Below are 27,799 nucleotides of genomic sequence, written 5' to 3'. Positions count from 1 at the left end.
CTGTGGGTGTTGTATGGGCGCACCACGAGGTGCAGAAGGGAAGGAGTGCCCTGCATTACCAAGTTTTGTCCTGTAGAATTTTGTGTTTTTTTAGTTGGTTCATGGGAGCACTAATGTAAGCTATAAAATATTTGTTTTTCCTTTAATGTTGCCATGTGAGGGCTTCTTTTTTGCGATATTAGATACGTTTTTCGGTTATACTATTTTGGGGTGGCTATACCATATTAATGACAATTTATTAACATTTTTTGAGGGAGTATTGTAGAAAAACCATCAATTCTGTAATTTATTTTTTACTTTGTTGTTTTTTAATAGGGTGTTTAGCTTGTTTATATTTGGTATTTGCCTTAGTAACATGTTACCTTCATTCAACAGGTCAATATGATTACAGTGATACCAAATTTCTATATGTTTGCGTTTTACTAATTTTGGAGAATTAAACCCTATGTGGGGAAAAAAATTTATAATTTTTTTCATCACCATTTTCCAAGTGGCGATTTCTGTCAGCTCCGCAGAGATTAATGGAGCAGAACAGTCATGCTCGTCTGTCTGCTCCATTACGATGATGGAGCAATGAGGGGTCCAACGGAGGTAAGTGGGACCCTATCTGACCCCTTGTTTTCATAATCTGTGGGTGCCTCATCACTGAGACCCCCACTGATCAGCAAGTTAGGCCCTATCCTGTGGATAGGATCTAAATTGTGTTAGTGAGGAGAACCCCTTTATCCGGACCGGCTCCATGATATACTATAACTGCATGGAGCGCTAAGTTACAACTCTCTATGCAGTAATAGTATCATGGTATCATGGAGCGCTAAGAGGTTAAAGGGGTCATATGTTAATGCAGTTATAATAAAAAGCAACAAAGTCCTTGCTAATGAATATGTTACTATCATAATGTCAATAATGGCAAGATATTACTGGTAAAATTTCTTCGTCTACCATACCACGTGCTGGAAGGCGTCTCAATCCAGGCTCCGAACGAGGCATCCGCCTTTGCAAATGCTAATTGCAGAATTACACCTGTAATAAAAAATATGAAAATTATCTCAATTTACAGTTGCAAAAATCCCCTAAAAAACATAAAAGGACAAAAATAAAAAAAAATTACAAGTTTGATATGATCATAACAGATGATATAGATTTACCGATGTAGAGAGATAGAAGATCACAGTTTAAAGATGCAGAACCTTTTTTTGTTTGAAAAAATGATGATGTCTAATGAACAGCTCATCGAAACAAAATGTATTGGAGACCGTCTTACCATCTTTGATGTACTGGATGGCCTGGTCCCTACGATGGACTCCTACTCTTTCCCACTGGTTGGTGTTATCCAAGAAATGTGTGGCTATGAGAGGGGCCGTCATGCTCATCATGATCTGCTCTCCACATCCATGAGGGGCATCGATCAAGTGGCTGAGAAGAACACCATCTAGAGATTTCTCCACCATTTCACTTACCGGAGTTCCTGGGAATTATGGGAAATGAGTCATAAAATCAGGAGAGGAACAACCTAAATTATTCATAAAGATTATTCTTCATGTATTTTACAGTTTGTATAAAACAAGAGGGTTTTCTAACCAGGACTCACCTTGGACAGTAACTATAGTGTTCATTGCTGTATTAGGGACCATATTTTTGGCATCTACTGCCGTTACCCGTTCTTCTTGCACACCTCCTGCATGTCACATGGTAAAAAATTCAAAGATTCAATACCATGAATAAAAAAGAAAGCCTGAAAGTTGGGTTTTTATCTACCTAACTGGTGGATGGAGTTGTTCATGAGTCCAAAACAATATACAGACCTTTCACTTCTGGGTCCAAAACAACTGACGTGAGTGTCTGTATCATTTTCCTTCCTTCTGGCTGGAGAGAAAAGAGGTTGTTCAGAAAAGGATCGATGAAGGATGATTGAGCTGAAATGATCAGAATGAGATTGTGAAATCTTTCCAATGGATTCTGTTGAACCTCCGAAACTCCATATCAACCTTTGTAAACAACCAAATGCCTTCTTGGTAGACAATGGCACATGGAGTCTCATATGGTTACATTTTAACATGCTGAGTCATATGTCGAAGCGGCAGTAGAGGATAACAAGGTCAAAATGTAACATAATAGATTGTCCATAAGGCGTGGAATCATCATGTGGCCTCCTGCGTGATTACGGAGGTACTAAGACTGATAGATGACCCTTATTAAATCTAGGCTTGAGACCTATAGTCCCATCCTGCTTTGTTACGTACCACAACCTTCAGTTTTTTCTTCACACCATCAGATACATATTGTCCAGCTGCCTTCACCTCAATGTCATGTTCTCCCAATTTTAAGGGTACAATGACAAATGGGACCGACACTGATGATGACGGTTTTATGGTTACTTCTTGGCGATGCTTCTTCTTGGCCGTGGAGAGACTGCATAAGTCTTCATTGTAGGTCCAGTCTACACGAACCTGGACCAACGACAGCAAGGCGGCCATTACTGATGTGTGAGAAGTAAAAGAGTTTACAATACAAGAAAACTTCTTTTATGCAGCACAGCTGAAGGAGTTGTGGGGCCACACAGTCCCGTGGCTCAGTTGATGGTAGTGTACATGACTGGCAAGATAATGGAATGCATGGGATAGGAGTTATTATTTATGATAGGCTTGAATTAACGGAGGCTTCTATCACAACATATCGTGATTGTTCTCTGATTGTGCTTTGCTTTTTTGGAATATGTTTTTTTAAGCTTAATCGATGCATATTTTCCAGGGCTATAATTATAATCTGGATAACTTGCCTTAAATTGACTGTTGCCGTAGTTGTAGAGAATGGCCCGGATCTCGACTTGTTCATTTCTCACCACAGAATATGGAAGCCTCAGATCAATGAAGAAGTCCATCATCACCTGAATATTATGAGGTTCAGACACACAGATACCTGTCAGGAAAAGAGAAAATGGCAGATCCTAAATGAGTGACTTCAGAACTATATGCGTAAAATTCTGAACAACTGTGTATATACACAACATTACTCACTCACTATTCTGCTGCTGATGCAGTCACTGTGTACATACATGACATTACTTATCCTGCACTGATCCTGAGTTACATCCTGTATTATACCCCAGAGCTGCACTCACTATTCTGCTGCTGGTGCAGTCACTGTGTACATACATGACATTACTTATCCTGTACTGATCCTGAGTTACATCCTGTATTATACTGCATAGCTGCACTCACTATTCTTCTGCTGGTACAGTCACTGTGTACATACATAACATTACTTATCCTGTACTGATCCTGAGTTACATCCTGTATTATACCCCAGAGCTGCACTCACTATTCTGCTGGTGCAGTCACTGTGTACATACATGACATTACTTATCCTGTACTGATCCTGAGTTACATCCTGTATTATACTCCAGAGCTGCACTCACTATTCTGCTGCTGGTGCAGTCACTGTATACATACATGACATTACTTATCCTGTACTGACCCTGAGACACTAATCACATATAAAGCTTGCCTAAGGGAGCTAAGGAGATGTTTCTCGCTGTTTGGGTGACATTTATCAGGACTTCTACGCAAGAATACGGGTGAATAAGCCTTGAAATAATGTAATTGTCTACGAAATACCAGTAATTGCTATTATTTTCCCCTTCACATGTGTATTTGAAGGGGTGTGAAGGGGGCGTGGCTCCTCTTGAGGTATCCAATGATGCTTGTGGGGTTGGGCTTCAATCATACGCTGGTAGTCATTGCTCAGCCTTTGTCTCTCTCTCATTTTAGATGCATTGGATTATTATAAGGTAGTTGCTATCAGCAGGGGGCATCCTCCAACATATCTTTTGGACCTGTCCTCGCCTGCAACCTTTTTGGCAAGAGGTCAGGGCTCTCCTCAAGCTGTTATAACGGTAGACATACCACTCTCTCCCTTATTCTACTTGCTGAATGTCTCCCCCCAGCCCCTGGCCAAGACAACCACCAAGATGAGTCTACACATTCTAACAGCCGCGAGGTGTTTAATCTCACAGTTTTGGAAGATGCAAGTCCCGCCCTCCCGACTGGACCTTCTCTCTAGGGCAGTGATGGTGAACCTTTTAGTGGCCCAGTGCCCAAACTGCAACCCAAAACCCCAACCAAAAGCAGTAACTTATTGCTCCCTCTTCTTCAACAACCTTCAATCATATTGGCCTCCAGAGGACAAGATGGAAAATTTGCAACATTTTAGCTTCTTTCCAGTGTTCCTCTGAACACAGAGATACGTGGGGCCAGCAGGAGGTCCACCAAAGATAATTCGGCCCAGTCTACTCATTCTCCCTCTTCCTACAGTCACAAGTAACAAAGTAAATATCACTTTAATATATGACTGAAAGCCGCATCTTTTAAATTGCTTGAAACGTCAGGAAGATTCTTCGAGTCCTGTCTGGTGTGATGGGGCGATGACCCGGGTGCCCACAGAAAGGGCTCTGAGTGCCGCCTCTGGCACCCGTGCCATAGGTTCACCACCACTGCTCTAGGGTAAGGGAAACCCGAAGCATGGAGTCCATGACTGCCTCTCTGAACAATGTCGTCCTAAAATTCAACAAAACTTGGGAGCTTTGGGATCGCTATTGGGCAGAGGAGCTAGGACAGGGTGGAGATTGATTCCCTTCCCCTTTTCTCTCCTTCCTTTTGTCTTGTCCTAATGTTATGTGTTGGGATGTCTCTCTGTGTGATTTCCTCTGTTGATACTAGCATCTTCTTATTTACTTTTTACTGGTTTATTCTGAGGTATGATGAAAATTTGGTATTTTTTATCTAGCATAAGGTATTTGGATTGGGGCTTATGGCACTTAACCACCCCAAGGGGCATTTATCTACAGACTGAACTGACATCGCAAGTGACTATTAGCTCACTTCTTTTATTAATGGTTTATCCTGGAAAAATTTTGATGCATGACCTGCACGTGCTAACTTTTGATCTGTTATTGAAAATATTTTAATAAAATTACAATTATAAAAAAATAAATAAATAAGGAAGTTGCTATTACATCTCAGTTTGCCGTTCATCTAATACATGGACTTTTCATAAAAATATAAGAAGTAACTTACCTTTATTCTCAGACAGACTTACAGCCAGAACCTCCCAAGTGGTGATCGACTCTTTTAAGAAAACATTAAGAGACTTTGTGGAAATTCTGTTAAAAAGGAAATAGAGGAAAAATGTAAAAATCCCAAGATATTTCATAAAACTATAGAAAGTGATCATTGAAACAGATACAGGAAGAATTCAGATTTTTTTTCCCCCAAAGCAGCAGCATTCTGTTCAAAATATCAGTCCTTTTTACTTGAAAGAGAGAATTTTGTTGGAGAATGAATTCTAGATGTAGTGTCTTTAAGTTATGTCATCAATATATCAGCATAGGTCTGATAGCCTCTACCCCATCGATTGGTTATTAGAAGCCACATAATGTTCACACAAATTTTTGGTCTCCTCATAGCACATCAAGCACAGCGCCATACAGTATACAGTGGCTGTCACTGGTATTGCAGCTCATTTTCATTCTTAAATAGAAGCATCTGATCAGTGTGGGGGGGGGGGGTCATATACTTGACCCGCAGTTTTATACTAATGACCCATTCTAATAATAGGTTTTCTGCATCCAAGCAAACCCCTTTAATGAATACATCGTGCTCACATATTTCTTTCTTACCCTTTAGGATCTGGTCTTTCATTCATGATCTCTATTCTCCATAACCAGCTCTCTGGAAATTCTGATCTGCATACAATATCAGCATCATCAATATAATTACTGTCCTCATCACCTGACGGAAAAAAAATGTTGGTATTAAAAAGAAAATTATATATATATATATATATTTCTATGTATTTGTATTTTCAGAAATAATGATTTTTTTTCTGAAATAATGCAATCTCCATTGATCAACAAAATTATATTATATTGCAAAAATGTGAGGATGATAATTAGAGAACAGCAATAACTGGAGCACAGAGAAGTATTATATTGAAGTCCCCAATCAGTACGGAGCACACAGGACCCCAGCACCAGCCACAGAAAGTCAGCACCGGTCACAGGACCTCAGCCCCAGCCACAGGACCCACTGGTCTCTCACTCAGCCCTGCTAGGATCTGCTCCGCTCTTCCAGGATCTTCCACAGTTCTGTGACTGTTGTGGGTTTCTTGGCCTTAACTTTGTCACCAAGAATTTTCCAGAGGTTTTCTATTGGGTTTAAATCAGGGCTCTGGGCTGTGGCCATTTCATTCTTTCGATGTCTTCTGTTTCCAGGAATTGCTTTACCCGTTTTGCTGTGTAACGAACCCCGTGTTGTTGAAGACGGTTCCGATACTTGCTTTGATTCTGCCCTGTAGCTGCATGAGAGGTCCAACTCCTGCTACAGAAAACATTCCCCAAACCATGACACTTCCTCCACCACCTTTCAATTACTTCCTTACACACTTTGGGTTCAGTCTTTCCCAAGTTCGTTGAAGAACATAAGGTTTACCATCAGATTGAAAAAATTAAACTTCATCACGAAAATGAACTTTGGACCACTTCTCCTTTGACCACACAGCATGCTCCTCAGTAAAGGTTATTGTAGCCTTTTGATTCTTTCAACTAATAAAAGGTTTGGTCACTGCAGAGTAGGATGTCAGTCCAACTGCTTTTAAACTTCGAGACAATGTATGACGAGACAGATCTTTCCCATCTTCAGTGCTGAACTGATGAGCGATTCCAGCTCCAGTGGAAATTCCAGTGTTGAAATGATTCCCCATGGAGATTCTTTGCATTATACTGTCCTCTCTTGTCTTGTTTCTTTGGGGCACCAGCCTTCTTAGGGGACTTGAATGAGTTTATGAAGTGGTAAAGATGCAATGTTCTAGAAATCACTGACTTGGAACTTCTCTTTCTATGGTGGATAGTGTCACCCCTTTGGCTTTCATCTGGACAACCTGCTGCCGGAGGGTTTCAGTCACTTTGGAATGGCACAACAATTTTAGCAAATTCAGTGAAATCACATAGGTTTTGTCAGACAAATAAAGAAATTAGCACCAGCTTCCAGATTAACGCCAAAAACTTCTTCTCTAATTGTGATCCCTGTTCTTTTTCCTTTAAATTTTTATTCTTGACTTTAGAATATATAAAATTTATGAAATAAGCATAAAATACTGATATAATACTTATATTAGGATACAATCATATGGGACACACAAAGGCATATAGGACATTGGGGCACATTTACTAAGGGTCCGAATCGCGTTTTTTCCACCGGGTTTTCTGAATTTTACCATTTTGCGCCAAATTGCCCCTTTTTTTTGGCGCACGTGATCGGATTGTGCCACATTGGCGCCGGCTTGCACGCGATGAAAAAAGGGAGCGTGGCCATCAAAAAACCCAACGGATTCGGAAAAATCATGCTATTTAAGAAAAAAACAGTGTCGCTTAACACGCCCTTACATGTACCAGAAAGAGGATGGTGGACTCCGGGGGACCTCGGCGCAGCAGCGACACCTAGTGGATATCGGGCGCACGGACCTTAGTGAATCCCAGCAAGCTCCGAATCCTCGTCGGAGAACGCACCGCTGGATCGTGACAGGACCGGGTAAGTAAATGAGCCCCATTGTGTGTTCTGTCATTTTGAGTGTATATAAAGAAATGATAGGCTCACATAGTGTTATCTTTGCCCCAGCTGAAATACCATAGGCCATCAATTGTACCCAAATTTTTTCTAACATTTAGGTTAATTAAAGCAAAAGCTGTATGAAGCAGAAAAGGGGATGTACCATAATAAGATAATGTATTGAGAAATGACAATCTCACTGATTGGGGGACAATTATCAGGGATTATATGCCAGAAAACTGGTGTATAAGCCCTGAAATAATCGCAATTGCTAGCAAACCATCTTCACATCAAGGGGGCATGGAGGGGTGAAAAGGGAGGCACAGGTGGTTCATAGAGGTAACACAACCTGCAAGGTTTTAGAGTGAAAAAAAAAGTTTTAGATTTACGCTTAGCATTCAGCTACATTTTGATGGTAAGAGGCACCAAGCTTGGTTTTTCTCCAGATGAAGGAAAGCGAAGTGACACCTTTAACAACCTTTGGTTGACCAGCCTAGCATAGAGATATAGGGGCTTATTTATTAAGGGTCCACGGACCGCACTTTCGTTGGATATTCCGACATATTTGGGTTTTGCACGGCTAGGACAGGTATTTAAAAGGGGATTGTGTCGCACGCAATTCTGCCGGCTTTCATGCGACAGAAATTGGGGGGCGGCCCGTCGGATGATCCAACAGATTTGGACTGAGCGCGGGATTTAACTTTAAAATTGTGTCGCAAGACAATGCACTTACATGCACCAGGAAGAAGAAGGTGAACTCTGGGGGACCTGAGCGGGGAAGCGACACATGCAGGATATTGGGCGCACAATCTAAGTGAATCGTGGCAGAGTGCATTATCATCGGACATTCCAGATCAGGGATCGCGCCAGGGAATTGACATATTCATACTATCTATTATTCTATAGATTGCAACTTCATGCGACAATAGAGAGACCAATTGCCTTGTGTCTCCTTCCTAGTTAGAATCGGGCCCTGATGATCGCGTATCCCATCTCCTTACTTCTTGCAGTATCATCCGTTCTGTGCAGACTCTTTTCAGTTTCCCTTTGCTTTGTGATGTGTTTGCAGCAATCCAGAAAAGCGCCCACACATTTTGCTCCATCCATAATATGGCGTGCCCGACGCTCACAGTCATGACCCATTGGGTTGTCCAGCATACCGTCCTCACAGCATTTCTTCTCTGGCCCTGTGTATTCTGATGCTGGAAGGATGAAGAAGATCATTGTCAACATAGAACACAGAAAAATAGCAAATGTGGCGCACAAATTCAAGATGTGGGTCCAGATACTCCAGACCTGGCAGTAGCCTTTGTACTCTACGAAGGGCTTGTTAGAAATGTTATCCTAGAATATCTCACTGCAAATAATAAGTAAAATGGACCATGGGGAAGCTGTGGTTGTTGTGTATGTAGAATTTTACGAGGCATTTGATATTGTACATACAATGTGACTGCTGGGACTGGGGATAAATCGTTTTCATTTGGTTAGTGATAGCGAAGAGATGGTCGCCAATAATTCCACATTTTCAGATTGGGATGCATTTACAAGTTATGTTTGACTGAGATCAGTATTGGGCCCTCTTTCTTTTGAATATTTTTTATTAATGACCTAAGAGTGTTTACAGAGTATAATTTTGATATTAACAAATGATACTAAGCTCTGTAATTAACACAAAGGAGGATAGTATAACATTGCAGAGGAGAATAGTACAATATGACAGAGGAGGATAGTAAAATATTACAGAGGAGGATAGTAAAATATTACAGAAGAGGACAGTATAATATATGAGAGGAGAATAATATAACATTGGAATTATATGGTATTACATAACAGAGGAGGATAGTGTCATATTACAGGAGAGGATTGTATAATATTACTGGGGGGGAGGAGAATAGTATAGTATTACGGATAGTATAATATTACAGAGGAGGATAGTATAATATATGAGAAGAGAATAATATAACATTGGTATTATATGGTATTACATTACAGAGGAGGATAGTGTCATATTACTGGAGAGGATTGTATAATATTACTGGGGGGGGGATAATATCGTTTTACAGGATAGGATAGTATAATATTACAGAGGAGGATAGTATAAAATCATAGTAGAGGATGGCATAATATTACAGAGGAGAATAGTATAATATTAGACAGGATAGTGTAATATCACAGAGGAGAATAGTATACTTCACATAAGGAGATAGTAAACATTACAGAGAAAGATAGTATAACAATACAGAAAAGGATAGTAGAGTATTACAGAGCAGGATAGGATAATATGATAGAAGGATAATATCATATTATAGATTTATGATTGCTGGTAGTATGAAGAGAGAAATTGTTACAGAATAGTGATGGGCACATTCATCAAAGTTCGGGTTTTGACAGCTGAAAATTATGGGGTAATAAAGGGCAATTACCTTGCTAACTATTAGCTAGGTAAAGTACTTACAATAATAAAATAAGATTACAAAATAAATAATTTAAAAAAATTAATTAAAACAAACAAAATACTGTTGTCACTATCCAATAAGATGCTGTGGGTACCTAGACTGTGCTTTTAGAAGCTCTGGGTATCTAGATACAGAGCAATGATAATACCACAAGCCCTTCCTCTCCCTACAGTTAAAGACACTGGTTGGTTGGGGGCCAAATGCTAGTTTATTGGCAGATCAGCTTCCCAGTTTCTGGTACAAGTCCGGTTCCAGGGACCCGAATCCACAATGTTTGACATGGACCTGAATATTAGACTATGGTTCCGCTCATCACTACTAATGTAGGTAAATGTAAGGATGTAAGCATTTGAGCCACGGAAACAGATGACTCAATTATGTTTTAGGCATAAATTAGTTGGCAAAACCAAAGTAGAAAAAACTTGGGGAGATTGTTGGGCAGTGAACTAAAATTAAATTATGAGATGTAACATGAGATGTAACATGAGATAGGCATGTATGCTCATAAAAAGTACATACATTGAGTTTAGAAAAAAAAATGTTCACGAGACTATGCAATAACAATGTACAGGTACAGAATCTTAATGATATTCTATGATATAGGTTTGTACTTATAGTAAAGGGGTAGAAAAAATAGAAAATCAGATTCGCTCACCCAATCACCCGAATTGTATCCTCCTCCAATCCGTCCTTGTGGTGGTGCCCGCCACCGAATCCTTGACTGAAAAAACTCTGAATTTGGCAACAACAAATATAGCAAATGGCAGCACTCCAAATCCCACGTAGGTATGTTGTTTCAATGGCAAAAAATTCTTTATTCAGTAAAACATGCGCACATATGGAATGACACACAAGCGTCTTAGATCGACGCGTTTCGACGCTATCGCATCTTAGTCATGATCTAAGACGCGATAGCATCGAAACGCGTCGATCTTAGGCGCTTGTGTGTCATTCCATATGTGCACATGTTCTACTGAATAAAGGATTTTTTGCCATTGAAACGACGTACCTACGTGGGATTTGGAGTGCTGCCGTTTGCTATATTTATTGTTGCCAAATATAGTAAAGGTGTATTATCTATACCCAGACTGTTTTCCCATCTTCAGGGTTCTTTACTGTAAAAGCATGTCGAATCTCTGCCACATGATCTTGTGATAGTGAGACACTGGACGGGTCCAGCAGGGGCAAAAATTACATCAAATGTTGATTCAGAAACTTTTTCTGATGGCATTTTTTGGAGTAAGGAGGGAATTTTCTCCCACTATGGGCTACATGGTATTGGCCTCATGGGGTATTTTGTCTACCTCTGAATCAACACTCTAGGTGAGTAGACCTGATAAACCCGTGTCTTATTCAATCTAATCTACTATGAAAGAAAGAAATACATAATACATACAATAATATATACATCAGGTGATTTTAGCAGGTGACCACTTATTGTCCTATCTTTACCTTTCTTGTCCCTTTCTTGAATCAGTATGGCTGAGGAACGTCGTCTACGCTTTAGCTTTTGGGGACATAAAGGCTCTGAGAAGAAAGGTAAAATGTAAAATCCCTCATAATAGGTAAATTTGTGGATATTGTGGAATTTTTCAGGGTCTCCATCATGATTAATAATGGTACTAGTTGAACAATCCTCGAACAGTCCATGAACCACTAATGGGAAGACTAAAACATTTAGAATTGATCACCTGATCTCTGAGGAGTTGTTATCTGGAAGTTTGTCTGTAGTGCAAGGCCGGCATCATAAAACACCCCTGGTGTATCGGCACCACTTCCCGGTGTGCAGCCAATGTCGTATCTTTCCACCGATTCCCAGACCTTTACAGAAGGAGATAATACTCAGTGAAAATTGCATTCTAGTCACATAATAACTTTAGAGATACATTGCATATGATTCCTATTTTCGACCTTTTTCTGGGTGATCTTTAGTTTACTGTTGATCACGTAGACACCTCTATCCACAGCCACCAGTCCCACAGTAGCCTTATGATCTGCTTGTAGCTTCAGCTTCATGGAGTTTGAAGGCCTCTGAATTGCATTGTCTCTGTCTCTTTCTCCTGTTATCTTTAGCTGTATAAAACATTCAATCATTAAAAAAGAACATAAGAAAAAATTAATTTCTACACTTAGAATCCATTCACCAAACCCAACCAAGACTTGGAGTCATCTTCTTTTTGTGTGGAGGACACGCTAACCTCGAATTATTACTGCTTGTGACAACAACAGTTATGAGTTGTGACCCAGGGTGATAGTAAAGACTCACCGGCCCCAGGACCGAATTTTTTCTTACACACAACTTTTCCTAAACTTTTAGCAGCTCACATTGAAAAAGAAATTGCAGCCGAGTTAATTTCTATGGTTAGAATTTGTAATTATTGTGAGAATGAAGTAGAAGGAGACCTCCATTACTATACATAGTCTATATATAGACTTACTGATGACCTAATAATCTCTTGAAGGGAAATGGGAAAACATCTAGCGGCATGTGTCATAAATCACAGTGCACAGGGTAAGGCTGAAGGATTTACGATGATTAAATTATAGATGTCAAACAAGGATTAAAGTATTTTACAGGGGCTTGTGGATTTGATTATATCTGTGACCACTGCGACCGTTGCGGTGTACAAATTCTATGGTCACTGAGACAGGCGGTCATGCCACCTGCTTGACATTTAAAACTGATGAGGACAGTCATTTACTGTTGCACTTGTATTACATGGCATCAGGAAGACAGATCTTTTATGCTCTTTGCTCATGGTTCCAGTGCAGTGGGCAGCTCAACGTACCAGTGGCCTCAACAACTCCATCGAGTGAGGAGTGTGATTTAGAAATAGCAGAGATTGGGAAAAAAGGAATAAAACTAAAGACGACGGAAGAAAAAGAAAATATATAGAAATTAAGACCAAATAAAGGGTCAACTGGAATTAAAGGCGATTTTTTTGATGGTTGAAGCCATAAAATGGGTCAGGAAACGCCTCAATGTATATAATACCTTAGTAGAACAGGTTTTTTTTAATATAAATGGCTTATTTTACCATAGATGACGCTATAAATGTAGAAGATTTTTAGAAAGTGTTCACAGAAAATGTGAATTCAGGTAGATTTTACAATTCCCATAAGCTACTAAAGAGCATTGCGTGGTACCAACATTTCACAGATCTGGTTATCTACTAGAATTATTAGGGCAGAAGGATCATCAGACTGGCATCATCTCTAATGCAAAATGTTCTCACCGTTCCCATACAGGTATCTGCCACATCAATCCATATCGAGTCGGCTACAATCGCCCGGCCCGATCCGGTTGTCACAGTATAGTATGCCAAAATGCGGAATGACGGGATAAATTCTTCTGTTATAGGCAATAACATAGTCACAAAATTCTGGCCTTTGTCCCTCTTCTGTGACCCCACCTTCATTATTCGACCTTTGTTCATTATCTTTATGTAAAAAAAAATATATATACATGATATTATATAAGAAAACAAAACCATATATACATTGAGACCCATCTGATATAAAACAGAAACCATAAAAGTCTACTACATGTTATGTTGTACAGAGACTCCACAAGGTTTGGGGCACGTCTTAAAGCACCTAAAAAATTGTGGTCTATGTAATACATGAACCACAGCAATCTTACAGAATGGGGTAGATTTACTTACTCGCTCCCGTCGCGATCCCGCGTTGCTTTGTCCGACGAAGATTAGGGTCCAGCGCGATTGACTAAGGTCGTGTGCCCGAGTTCCTGCATGTGTCGCTGCTGCGCCGAGATCCACCGAAGTTCACCTTCTTCTTCCTGGTGCATGTGAGTGCTTGATCTTGCGACACATTTCCTTGTCTGAATCCATTGGGTTGTCCGACGGCCCGCCCCCTGATTTCTGACGTGTGCAAGCCGGCGAAAGTGCGGCGTTCGGACCCTTAGTAAATGAGCCCCCATGTGTCTAATAACCGAAAGAAACTTGATCAGTTAACTGTTCTGTATTTCTTCAGTATTATACAGTTTATCAGATGATAAAATATGAGACTTCTTTGTTGTCCTTTTAGGGGATGAATTAATTTGAGATAATCAGCGACTCTCTGAGAACAGACTATGAAAATTCACTTTGGAACACACCAATCCAAAATGATAGGTGGCTGTGATGGATGAATGGACCCATTCATTTAGTGTTCAGGTTACCATACCGCACCCCAATGCTCACCCCCACTGGTGACACCGGTAACGGTTTTGGCACTGATCACAGGTGTTATCAATTATGTGCCACCAGCATTTTCCCAAGTATCGGCACTCTCATCATCGGAAAACACAGATCCTACCAGAGTAAATGGAAGTGCTCACGTGACGCCATTTAAAGAGTTAAATATTTAACACCAGTGATCAGTGTCAAGACCGATTATAGGCTTTACTAGTGGGGGTTAGCTAAAATGCCAAACTTCTGGCTGAGTTCTTGTTTTTTGGACCCGAATATTGTGGTTTAGCGCCGCTCATCAAAAGTGTCTGCGTGTCCATCAATCATGTGGACTTTAAAGTGAAACGTGACGCAAATTTACACAATGAAAAAGTTTAGACTAAAATAATAAAAACTGCATACCACATAGTTGAAGCGGTTGATCTGATCTTGGACATTGGGGTCGGTGTTCCTGATATTAAAGTGGACAGCTGCATTTGCTCCTATTTCCAGTTCCCCTCCGGTGACACTGAGATGAAGGTAGTTGCCACCAGTGGGTTTGTAGGCAGAGGCCACCATGGTGGCAGAAGCTTGTTGGTCCTTGGTTAATTGGTCATCTGTTGTAGACACCTAGAAGCAAAAATAAAATACACATTTGTAACAAGATAAGAGTGAAGCAATAATAATAAATAATAATTAATAATTCCTTTAATTATATAGGGCGCACAGATTACAAAGGGCTGCACAGAGCTTGTCAAATCGGTTCCTGTCCCCAATGGGGCTCACAATCTAATCACCCTACCAGTATGTTTTGGAGTGTGGGAGGAAACCGGAGGACCAGGAGGATGTCCCCTTGACTCGGCAGCTGATGATGCTTTGTTGCAAATTCTACTTTTGCCTTTAAAGGATTGCCCAGTCACAACAAGTTAGCCCCTATCCATTGCTGATCTTTGGGGTCTCATGAGAATGGGGAGCTATTGTACCCTTTCAAACCCCAAATGAGCAGAGCACTGCCTCTCCATTCTCTGTCTATGGAACTGATTGAGATAGCCGAGTTTACCACATGGCTATCTCTCTCTGCCCTATATAAATGAATAGAGCAGCTGGACGACCAGATGTGCGACTGGCTGCTCTGTTTGTAATCCATGGGGAAACCGACACTGGAACCACCACCAATCAGGAAAGTATTGACTGGACAACCCCTATAAAATAAAGGTCGGGAAGGGTTTCCCATCAACTCCACTAATTCCTCTAATAAGAAAAAACAATGATGTCCACCTAAACATCAGCAGCTTTATTAGTCTATTTTAAACTGACAAATTACCGTGATCTGTAGCACATTTATATCTGAGGCAGTATTTATGCTCAGCCGAACAGTTCCGTCTTTCTGGGTAGCTCCTCTCACTTTTCCTGGCTCTGCTACAACAGGGACACGTTGAGCTGGAGACCCATCAGGATTAGTGACAAATACCTAAAATGCATTAAAATAAAATTTTTAGATGATGTCCTTTTTACATACCATAGACTATTAACAAAACACGTGTGTTCTCATGGCAGAGGGACCTTCTGTCTTCCTCAAGGTCTAATTACATTTGTTACCTCTACATTCAACACAGCTTTGCTTGTACCACGTGTCACTCATTTGGGCCATTTCTTAGAGGGAATATTATACATAATAATAAAAATAAACACTAAAATTTTATTCCGAAAAAGGTCCAGTGAAAGAAAAGGGAAAAAGCACAATAAAAACTAAAAAAAACAATGTGGTCAACTAATAAAACAATGAGCAATAAATGCAAAAGATAAAACATGTAAGCTACTAAAACAATAAGGTAGTGTTGATGTGGCGTTACAAGATCATAAAGGGAAAAATAAACTTTTCAAAAACATAAAAAGGCAGTAAAAATAGAGACTGAAAAAAAATATAGTATAGTACTATAGTATAATACTAAAAACTGAAAGTGGAGAGGGATAAGGAATATCCTGGGGTTCATTGTGGAGGGAGATGATAAATAACCTGGGGTCTTGTTAGAGGGAGATGAGGAATAATAAGGGGATCATGATTGAGTGGGATGAGAAAGAACCTGGGGGTCATAGTGGAGGGATATGAAAAATAAGCTGGGGGTCATTGTGGAGGGAGATGAGAAATAATCTGGGGGTCATGATGGAGGGAGATGAGAATAACCTCCTCTCGGGTTGCGGGTGCACCCGTGTGTCTCCCTGTGCTCCCTCAGCTGTGCGGCAGGCTCACTCACCTGTCCACATTCCAGCCCTGTCTCCCACGATCCTGCGTACGCGTACCCACCACCAAAGGCACGCGCTTGACGGCTTCTCGAGATTTAAAGGGCCAGCGCGCTTCTAATTGCGCGCGCTAGCCACCTGGAAATCCAATAAATAGGCAGCCTCTTCCCTTATGCCCCCCCCCCCCCGGATCTTTGTACCTTGTGCTTGAGAGAAAGCTTGTTCCTTATGGCTAATGACCCTGGTTCTGATCCTGACTACACTCCTCTGCTGCCTGCCATGACCTTCTGCTCCGCTATTGACTATACTCCTCTGCTGCCATGCCTGACCTTCTGCTACGCTACTGACTACACTCCTCTGCTGCCTGCCATGACCTTCTGCTCCGCTATTGACTACACTCCTCTGCTGCAATGCCTGACCTTCTGCTACGCTACTGACTACACTCCTCTGCTGCCTGTCCTGACCTTCTGCTCCGCTATTGACTACACTCCTCTGCTGCCATGCCTGACCTTCTGATACGCTACTGACTATGATCCTATGCTGCCTGTCCTGACCTTCTGCCTGTCCCTGACTATGATTCTGCTCTACAACTTTGTTCTCCGCCACCAAGGACAAAGTCACGCCTGTGGAGCAACCTATTGGTACCACGGCGCTGCAAGTCCAACCTGCTTTGTGGCAGGCTCTGGTGGAAACTGGGTACCACTTTGCCTCCACTCCCAGGTGTCAGCTTATGTTATCGTCCACTGTGGTACAGTGGGTCCACTTCCCATGAATCCTGACAATGATTTACCAAATTTTCCCCAAAATTTGATTTTTTTATTTTGGAAATATTTTATTTGTTACTAATTGAGTGTAACAAACATTATTCTGAAGCACTGGGAGTAAGTTTGGCATTCTAATCAATGTACATTGCTGCACCATGCAGATCATAGTCCTTATTGATTATGAAATGGTCACAGAGCTCCAGGTAGACAAGTCACATTGCCACCAGTAGCCATTAATCATGTTTCCCCCATCAAATACAAGACTTAAAATGTATAAGAATTCTTTAAAAATCTAAGAATTTTCCTAAACTAAAAAAAAATATTGGAAAGTGCCAGGCATCCTCTCCCTCCACCACGATCACACAGGAGTGCATCGATTACTAAACAACCAATCACACAAGCTGCAAAAATCCATATAAAAAACATGAAAGTGCAAAATGATGTCAAAAGTCTGAATAAAAATAAGTGAGAATGAATAAACCAGATTTGTGTATATGACATTCATAGTGATATAAAAAGAGCCAGCTTGTAGCATCTGTCTCAACAACTGCAGGAAACAGACTTTACAGTGTATTTCGGACTAACTGAACGGGACCTGCATATGGATGGGCTATGAAGAACATAGACAGCCACCAACTCCCTGCAGAGAATGTATTGGTAAAAAAAAATATTTCTCCTTATCTAGAGGTGGAAAAAAGGCCCCCATTTTACTGCGGTAGTGAGGGTCTGGTGGCAATCCTAGTGGCAATCCAGTAGTCTGACAAATTATTAATTATGTGTTGTGACAAAATGCAATGTTTTCCGGACCCCTGAGGGATACACAAGGCAATCATCGTTTTTATAGACAATCCCTGAACACATGCACCCTGGGAGGTGCAGGAAGTGAGTGAGTGTTGTCCAGACAACAAACCTGACCTGACACTCGCTCTCATTTCATGTAACGAGATTTTATCGGGTGAGAGCCAACCCACTAGCTCCTGACGTCATAGTGTGCAACGGAGGGCACAGGGCATGGAGGCGTCTCTGCCCCCTCTGTTACAAGGGACAAGAAGAAGAAGAGGAGCCGTGGGGAGCATTGGAGAGCACCGGAAGGTAAGTTTGTAATTTTTTTTTTTTATACACTTGTGTATAAGTCGGGGTGGAGGTGTGAGGCCACATTTTGCCCTTGTGTAATGGACAACATCATGACAATGTAAAAATGTCTGGTTGCCACTTTTACTGCTCAGTCTGCCGGCACTGTGTCTCATTGCCTGGTCACACAGGCCTAGATGGTGGTCTGTCCACTGTCCTCAATCAGCTCATCCTCAATGTAAAGCAGATAGGAATCTGCGTAATTCCCTGCCAGAAAGAGCATCATAATTAAGAGGCAGATTAAGGACAGATGAAGCCTTTCCCTGCTCTATGAAAACAACCTGGACCAGAAGGTGTTTAGCTGTTTAGAATTTTTATGCACAACAACTATTCTGCCCCGTTTGCCCCTTTCAAACTTGTAGTGGTCAAAAAACCTCTCGACGTGGCCGCATCTTCTCATTGTATTGTATAGAATATTGATTTAACATAATTAGTTTACTGTGAGTGTCTTTTTAATCTTAAACTTTTATAAGGTTTATTAAATGACCCTAAAATTACTAAAAGGATAGCAAAATCCTAAACTAAATGAAGATAATTCTAGCCCATTCGGTTTTATGTCCAGTTAAACTGTTTATAGGGTTTGTGGGCAGTTGGATAGTTGTTATTTTCAATTATTTTTTTATTTATTTTTTCTTTATATGTATGTTGTTTAAGATAAAGATGGTGGTTTTGCAAGTCTATAACATATTAATATAGGAATACAATACAGTAATATTAAGAGACAGGGCAGAAAATCCATGCCACTTACCATAAGATCAAATGGCATGCCAGGCTTAAAATACTTTGATGTTTTTGTGTAAAGGATTTTGTATGGAGACGTCACAATAAAAATATTCTCCAGCTCAGATTCCACCAAGTCACTGCCTGGAAGAGAAACCATTACATGATTGGAGATAAAGCTTCAGTAATATACTAATAGCTTTCTGCACAGAATGTTGCAAAAATCTCTGAACCTCTGGAATCTGCACTAGGGATGAGCCAACACTTTAAGGTCCCTGATTAGACTAAAAGTTCAATCACCCCCACTGGTAAGGCCCGAGATCAGTGCTAGCACCGATCACAGGTGTTACCCTTTAAATGCCACCAGTAATATGCACTGCCATGACTTTGCTGGCAGCATTTTAAGAGTTAAAGGAAATCTACCAATCACAAAAAGTAAAAATAAATAAACTACAGATACTCAGCTGACCTCCTCTTCATCCCAATTCCGGTGCTTGTCTTGACCTGCCTGGATCACCTAGAATTGAGACTTATAAAAAGCAAGCCAGAGTGTGGGGACGCGATATCCGGTGTTCCGAGCTACTAATTATGCACGCCCCTGCACAACCCTCTACCATGGGGGCGTGAATAATTAGCAGCCCGAGCACCAGACATCGCATTCCCACACTCTGGCTTGCTTTTTATAAGTCTTTTTTCTAGGTGATTCAGGCGATGATTATGGTCATGATTAGAGGAGACAAGCACCAGGATGAAGAGAAGGACAGGGGAGCATCTGAAGGTATTTTTACTTTAACTGAATGGTAGATTTTCTTTAATCGTGAGGTGTGGTTTTGTGAGCTGAACTTCGAACCCCAACTTCTGGTTGAAGTGCATTTCGGGTTTGGGTCCACAAATTACTAATGTGCACCTATCCTAAGAATTGAGGTCTTATAACCTCCATTTCATTATCTGCTTGAGCGGAGTTGTTTTTTAGAACTGACGGACAGTAAGAACCCAAAAAAGAAAGCCAGCTCCCTTTCATTTGTGTGTTGCATGGCAGTGTGTATATTTGCTATTTGGCAATATATGGTGGCAAGTTACAGAGTATACAAGGCATTGTTATCCTAGTTGAAATGCAATGTAATGGAGACTGAGTTTTCCTAGGAATTGCTGATATTTTAAAGTACCGCTGATGCTGCCTAATAGGAATCTTACTAGATATACTGGATATAGTCTGTATGAAGATTATGATGATTACTATCACCTACCTGAATCAGTAATGACAGTGACGGACACATATAAGGTCCATTGTAACATGTCCAATTCTTCTTGAAAATACTTCACCAAGTCTTTTCTTTCCAATACAGTAAAACCTTCACCATCGGAAATCTGGTTTTAAGGTTGAATTGAGAAAATAAGAGTGTGTACACATGGAAATCTACTGGTCAATACGTTGACAATGTGTCCTGTAAGGACATATGTTGACCCTACTCAGTTGAATGCTGCTTTGTACGTGGGGGGTGTCCTGCTGAAGACCCCTCATTAACCTCATCCAATCCTTCCCCTTCCTTGGTTGAACTTGATGGACATGTGTCTTTTTTTCAACCGTATAAACAATGTAACTATGGTTAAATTGTGGATGGAGTCTACAGATTCTGATGGGCTTGGCCTCATTTTCTGAGGAACTAGATCATACCACTCATTTAAGGACCAAAGAAAGTCCACCATGGTTTTAGAAAACATGGGTTTGCTTTTCTAATTGGGCCATGTTTTCCATGAACCATTTCATGTAAAGCAATTTAAACATATTAATATTATTAACCCCTCCATAACATGGAGGGTAATGGTAACTGTAATTTCAAGTCTTTAAAATAAACTTTTAAGATATAAAAATTATAATCGTTACCTCTATTCTCCTTAAGGTATCTGGTAGACTTCTCTTCTCGTTGTCTCTCTTGACTCCAAACAACACAAAGGCCTTGCCATTCACAGGCTTCCCATAGAGATAACTAGAGAGAAATATAATAATGTTTTACCACCAGTCACAATAAGTAATATCTCTATAGATGTTATTGATAGCTGCATCACCAAGTAACTTCCCACAAACATCTTCATGAAAACTTAACATAGCCAAATCTTTCCACTTACGTTGCCTCTATGTCCACCCTAAGTTCTTTGTCTTTAATGTAGAAAAAATTCTTAGATGTAGTAATTTTTATTTCAAAGCTTGGTAGAACTGAAATGAATTAAAATAATTGTGAAATAAAATTACAAACATTCTTAATGGCTGTTAAAACTTGCAATACTTCTTCTCACCACATGGAGTGCTGTTTGGGGCTGATACATCTATAAAACACACAAGAAAGAAGGACTTCTGCCAATGGGACAAACGCTCATTGATGTTATTGCTCTGAATTTTCTTTAAATGTAATGTTCAGGATGGAAAATTCCAAATAATTTTTTACTAAATTCTATTCTATCATGGCAAAATTTTGTTGAGATCTTCTATCTACGAGCAGGATTTATTCTGTGCTAATTGAAATTTTCGAGCCAGTTTTTAAAATAACGGCTGGTAACTGTTGGAAGAAGTAAGATGCCAACATGGATTTCCCTTATCTGAATTCAAATATCTATCATCTCTTAGATGAACAACACAAATTTCCTAAAGGACCCCGTGATGTGCAATGAAAGCAAAGACCTTAGTCTGTGATACATTTAAGAGTTAACTTTCAGTGTTTTTTGTAAGGTTGGCCCTTTCTACAATATTTTGGAAGGCCGTGTATATCCTAATAAGTTTAGGAGCACCTACCCCCGATTTAGGAGATATAGATAAGTGCTGGGAAACAGGGAATTTGGCAGTGGGATCAGGAGGATGGGTGATATCCATCGTCTTTCTGCTCTTGTGTGACTAAGCCTTCATCTACTGCACGAGGCTGCTGGATATCAAGGTTTGGATAATTTAATTTTTACTAGAACTGGAAGAAGAAGTCAGACAGGTTCTATACAAATCCTTTGCTCCACCGGATGGCTTCAGTTCCACTCTTACCGTATTCCTTCACTTCGAATTGTGTGGTGTAATTCTGAATGGAGGTGTCCTCAAACTTTGCTGATATGGTCCACAAGCCCAAGCTTTAAAACAGAGGACAAAACTATTAACAATCATCTTAATCAACAGTATCAACAACCACATGCAAAATATTTGATCCTCTATGCCCATGGATTGTCTCTCACCTTACAAGGTCAGTCAGTGTATGAGACAAGGAAATGATCCCAGTTTTGGAAGGTTGATGAACGAGATCTCTTTTGACCATGACATTCCCGGGAGTCTGTGAAGAATTCAGAGGAACCAAATCAGTAAGAAATTGTCTACGATGGTGACCAAACATGGTGGTTAAACTACTTTACACTTTAAAGGTAAGTGCAATACCCTTATAGGACCAACCATATTGTACTTACCCTGGGGTCCAAGAGGACCACCCATTGGCAGCAGGACTTCTATGTCCTGAGGACGTCCGGTGGATTATATATGTTTATATTATTTTCATTTGTGGTTTGAGGTTCCAACAAGAATTACCACGCAAAGCACCTTGTCTGTACAAGGCCAACCCAGATTCTAGATACGTCATGGTTTACCCTGGTGCTAAGATTGACCAATCTAACATTGTGCCCTACAAAGTACCCAGCAATGTCCTGTACATCTCTTGAACATGACATATACTGAAGAATATTTTAGTCTTACCAGGAATTCGATGATTACCGGCCTGCTCAGTGGCTTCAGATTAGGGGTCATGGTAAAAAGCCTGTATAAAACTTCATAACAAAGAAATAGAAATATCCATATCAGTGAAATCATCATGAGCTTAGTTATATAGAGATCAGCAGTATGTTATATTCTTTTCTTTGCAGTTGTAGAATACCTTAGCTCATACACTGTAGGATTAGTAACTTGAGCTCATATTCCCTTGCTTCCAGTATTTCATTCACAATAGTAACGTCCTCTCACAAGATCAAAGGATTATATGGAGCCCCACCTATTAGTGCCTGCAAGACTGTAATAGCCTCTTGTGAGAGCGACTTTTGGCATTACATCTCCTCTTCCCTCATGTTGGGAGCACCATTGGAATCGCTTTGCAGTTCTGTGGGGTTGGTATGACAAACTTTACTGCCACCAAGTTTTCAGAGACACAGCTCGTGACAGGTTCCCACACAGCCATATTAACTAAATGCCACCCTTGTTTTAGCAACCAAATTGTTTGCCTCACAAACCCATAAAATCAACTTTGTTCTATTACCTGGCATCAAAGGTGGGTTTTCTGCTCAACCGACTCCTTCCATTCACTCCTCCCCATGCCTAAAGCCTCCTCACTAAGGTGCTTTACAAAGTAACATTAACATCTACGACATGTATGCATCTGATCACATGAAATCATAGCAGCCTCCATGGACTTCTACTCCTCCCCATCCTCCATGGGGGCTGCTGTGATCAGATATATACATGGGGTATATTTTTCAAATGTATAGGACAAAGGACTTTAGATTACATCACCCTCACATGACATAAATGTAACACAAGGCACTGTGTAAAAAATTTCACACCATATTTCTTATAACTAAACAGAGCTTTATATGTCTGTAGCTGAATATTGGGAGACAATACCTAATCACTAATTGCATACAGCAGCATGGAAATAGAGTGAGACCTGTCCAAATCAAAGAGGCAGGTCAGTGCCAGACAACTGGAAAGACACAAAGCTGTCAGTCAAAATAAGAAGGCGTGGTACACTGGTAGCCTGGGAAAAACCAAGAGTCAAGTATGCTAATTTGCAAAAAATTGGCTGTAATTAAGGTACAGGGCCTCACTGGCAGATCATTTTAGGTGATATGGGGAGGACTTGTAACCCTTTACCTGCAGGCACTGTTGGTTTGAGGGGTAAAATTGTGGTGACAAGTCTTCTCTACCCTTCCATTCACTGTGCCTTAAAAAGTATTGGAAATGTAGATATAAATCTAAAGGTCACTTTGCTTTTTTTGATAGGAAAAGGACAACTGTGCCTCAAGCTACACCCATTGGGAGGTAATTCAGGGACAAACATTATGGAACTTATGGAATTATGGCTATTTGCATGGGAATTGGAGGTGGCAGCTCATAATAATTTACAGTGCCAACATAGTGGGTGGGGTGGTTACTCCACGACAATAACTCATAACGATTCTAGGTGTGTGATCGTGATCCAAGCAGATCCCCACAAGCACAGAGTCGGGAGGAGGAGGTGGGAGGGGTGAGTGTTCTTCACCCCTCCTCCATCCATAGGCAAACGAGTGACAAATCCGCAAATCTGCCCAAATATTGGACAAGTGCTATATTTTGCGGCACGGCTGCCTGACTCGATGACTGTGCAGAGGCATACTGTGGGCTCACCACATAGTCCCCAAGAGCCATAGAAGTCTATGAGGGTCTTGATCTGGTCGTTACTAATGGGAGCAGATCACGGCCCCCATAACGGCGGTATGAATGAGAATGTGGAGGTAGCTGAGAGTGTAATATATAGTGTCTCTTTGTTCATCTTCTTGGTTCTGTTTTGTGGCCTCCAACAACCACAGATGTGGAAAATATGACATTTATATTGTAAACTATAGTTTTAGGTGGATTCCCAGCATCCCCTGTCATTCCTTCTCAATGTACCTAAAGATCCCGGGGTGTAGACGGGTTTGTCGGTCTGTATGAAGATGTGTCCACTTTGATAAGACACCAGGACAACTTTCTCCAGGGAGCAAACTGGTGACTTCATAGAGACATACACAAACTGCTTCTGTGTTCGGTGAATTTCCAAATTAGTTGAGGGAATCTGAAAGACACAAAAACATTATTATGAAAAGACAAACTTAGGAAAAAATTCTCTTTACTTTGTTGTAATAGAAAATGGGACTGTTCCTTATCTACCTGGAGAGTCCATGATAAGTCGCTGCTGCATGAAGGATACAGTAGAGGGCGCTGCGGCACTTCCAATAAAATCATCCCAAGCTTTATTTAAACATCTATTAAAACAGCTTGTACAGACGTATCGGTCTTACATGGCCGGACCTACGTGTTTCCCACTATGTGGATCTTCATGGTATGAACTAACATGTACAAGCTAAGCATAATGAGGACCAATCACAGAGCACTGCATCGTCACAAAAATTAGGAACATGGATACACTTAAATAAAATGAGATAAAATAATCCTTCATTATGATTCTTAAAAATCCTTAAAATAAAAAAATACATATAGGGAGTGATGCAGAGGGGCTATACAGGCAAGTGACGGCTATTTCGCATGTACCACAAGCCAGAAGAAGCGTGGTATGTGAAATGCTGTTGCTTGCCAGTATAGCCCCTCTGCATCACTCCCTATCCCTAAGCCAACACGATGGAATAAAGATCTAATGAGATACCAGGAAGGGTGAGTGCCATTCCATGTCTCCCTATTCTCCCTGGACATCCCTACAAAACTGAACTCTGTGAATAGAGTACCAACCGTTGGTGGTTTTATGGCGTATGTTCATTACATGTAGTAAGCTCGAGAAAGGTTCTGAACCCTCAATATCCACTATATCAGCAGCAGTTACCATCTATATTTCTTTGAGGTATATGATATTATAACTTTGTGATATGCTTTATTAAAGAAAAATGTTTTTATAAGTCAAATTCCGCTCCTATACTCACACTGACTATAGATAAGGAGAGGCTGGTGAAGTTTCTTATGCCTTATCTCCTTACAGACAGTTAATCTCCCTACAGAACTGAATCAGGTAAAATATTCCCTGGGTATGGAATGAGCCTTCTTTAGCCTTCTCTCTTTATCTGCTATTTACAGACTTGAGAAGATGGTCAGATACACTGCTCACTGCAGGAAAAGTAAGTGGCAAAACATTGGACATATTTTCTTTTCAGAACAGAATATGTTGCAAATTTTAGTGTTACAATTCTGGGAAAGATACAGCTTCAATGGTTTAGTCGTGCTTTGAAGATTTGGTGTGATTTCTCAATATTTCTCGGGGTGGTTCCGTTGCTGCATTACCGTTAATTGATTGAGTTAGAATGTGGAGGTCTTTGAAGATTTTGCACATAAGGACTCAGAGACTATAGGGAACCTGTCATCTAAAAATCTCAATAAACCCCCCAGAGTTCCTAGGACTGCAAATATATCTTGATGCGTCTACTGCAAGTCCTGGACGTTGCACCATTCTTCAAAAAAGTCAAGGAGGCGGGAGAGATCTTGGACACTTCTCCCAGCTCTAAGGCGCTGTGTAGGGGACTCGCAGGCTGACCCCACACTGAATATCAAAAAGTTACTACTGTGCCTCGGAGCTGGGGGCAGTGTGAAGGGGTGGGTTTATGATGAGGAGGCAGGGGAACCTGACTGTATCCAACAGCTCTCCCGCCTCATTGACTGGGCAGAGAAGTGGGGTAATAAAAGCCATTTTTTAAATGGTGCAAGGCCCAAGATATATTTGCAGTCTTGTGTAAGGTATTCTGGAGGGTTTATTGAGTCAGTTTTAGATGACAGGTTTCAGGACCCGTGACGTAATAGCACTTCAAGGGTCGGCTGCGGGTGCATGGAGAGGGCTCACGGGCTGAGCCCTCTCCATATCCGGTAAGTCATAGCGTAGCAAAGACTTACCGGTAACACGCGCGATCAGTGCTTGCACATCGCCGCCGGCAAAGGTTATCTTATTGGAGATTGACGCTCCCCGTGACGTCATTGGGGAGCGGCGATCGGTTGCCTGGATTTAACCCATTCATTACTATTGCACATTGTAATGAATGAGGAGGAAAAATCCCCATATACTACCAAACTGTAGTATGGCAGTATATGATAGGATCAATCAGACAACCAAGGGTTAAAGTACCATAGGGAGCCTGAAAAATAGTAAAAGTAAAAATAAAAAAAGATTTAAAAAAAAATTATCATATAAAAAACAAAAAATTCTATTCACCCTAGAACTGATATAAATATAAATAAGCAGTAAAAATCATAAACACATTAGGTATCACGGGGCTTGATCTATCAAAATATAAAAACGGTTTTTCACTGTTTTAAAAAATATAAAAAAATTCTATAAAAAGTGATCAGAAGGTCGTACAGCCCTAAAAATGATAGCATTGAAAACTTCATCAGAAGTCACAAAAAATGACACCACCCACAGCTCTGTACACCAAAGTATGAAAAAGTTATAAGCGCCAGAAACTGGCAAAATCTGAAGAAAAAAAAAATTTGTACAGGAGGTTTTAGTTTTTGTAAATGTATGAAAACATTATAAAACCTATACAAATTTTGTGTCCCCGTAATCGCTACAACCCAAAGAATAAAGTAGACATGTCATTTGGGGCGCACAGTGAAAGCCGTAATATCCAAGCCCACAAGAAAAAGTTGCAAATGCATTTTTTCACCAATTTCACTCCAATTTTTTTCCTGCTTCCCAGTACACGGGATGGAAGAATAAAAACCATCCCTATGAAGTGCAGTTTGTTAGGCAGAAAACAAGCCCTCACACAGCTCTGTACATGGAAAAATTATAAAAGTTATAGATTTTTGATTGCGGGGATTGAAAAAATAAAAAAACAAAAAAGGGCCAGGTCCTTAAAGGGTTAAGATAATTTACGTTGTCACACATCTATAAGGAATACAAAGCAGTAACCAGAGGGATCAATGGTGAAGTATCCAGCTCAGACAATCAATAATACATCATTAC

General features: G+C 40.5%; 1 protein-coding gene across 1 annotated transcript in view; it reads right to left on the bottom strand.

The window, feature by feature from the left end:
- LOC140128227 (venom factor-like) overlaps window positions 1-27,799 on the bottom strand; it is a 50,654-nt gene that overhangs the window by 16,895 nt on the left and 5,960 nt on the right. The window contains exons 3-25 of the mRNA XM_072149778.1: window positions 24,748-24,910; window positions 22,804-22,874; window positions 22,296-22,390; window positions 22,111-22,193; window positions 21,213-21,300; window positions 20,971-21,073; window positions 20,333-20,453; window positions 19,114-19,229; window positions 15,554-15,700; window positions 14,653-14,859; window positions 13,297-13,500; window positions 11,972-12,133; window positions 11,752-11,881; window positions 11,513-11,587; window positions 8,606-8,806; window positions 5,678-5,789; window positions 5,076-5,161; window positions 2,780-2,919; window positions 2,244-2,450; window positions 1,806-1,866; window positions 1,592-1,678; window positions 1,265-1,468; window positions 948-1,023 (exon numbers count right to left, since the gene is read on the bottom strand). Of these exons, the coding sequence (XP_072005879.1) occupies window positions 948-1,023; window positions 1,265-1,468; window positions 1,592-1,678; window positions 1,806-1,866; window positions 2,244-2,450; window positions 2,780-2,919; window positions 5,076-5,161; window positions 5,678-5,789; window positions 8,606-8,806; window positions 11,513-11,587; window positions 11,752-11,881; window positions 11,972-12,133; window positions 13,297-13,500; window positions 14,653-14,859; window positions 15,554-15,700; window positions 19,114-19,229; window positions 20,333-20,453; window positions 20,971-21,073; window positions 21,213-21,300; window positions 22,111-22,193; window positions 22,296-22,390; window positions 22,804-22,874; window positions 24,748-24,910 (2,939 nt within the window). The remainder of the gene's footprint in view (window positions 1-947; window positions 1,024-1,264; window positions 1,469-1,591; window positions 1,679-1,805; window positions 1,867-2,243; window positions 2,451-2,779; window positions 2,920-5,075; window positions 5,162-5,677; window positions 5,790-8,605; window positions 8,807-11,512; window positions 11,588-11,751; window positions 11,882-11,971; window positions 12,134-13,296; window positions 13,501-14,652; window positions 14,860-15,553; window positions 15,701-19,113; window positions 19,230-20,332; window positions 20,454-20,970; window positions 21,074-21,212; window positions 21,301-22,110; window positions 22,194-22,295; window positions 22,391-22,803; window positions 22,875-24,747; window positions 24,911-27,799) is intronic.

Source organism: Engystomops pustulosus, chromosome 4 (genome assembly GCF_040894005.1).
Source record: "Engystomops pustulosus chromosome 4, aEngPut4.maternal, whole genome shotgun sequence".
Lineage (NCBI taxonomy): Eukaryota > Metazoa > Chordata > Amphibia > Anura > Leptodactylidae > Engystomops > Engystomops pustulosus.
The sequence above is the reverse complement of the archived record's forward strand: the minus strand, read 5'-3'. Positions and strand labels throughout refer to the sequence as shown.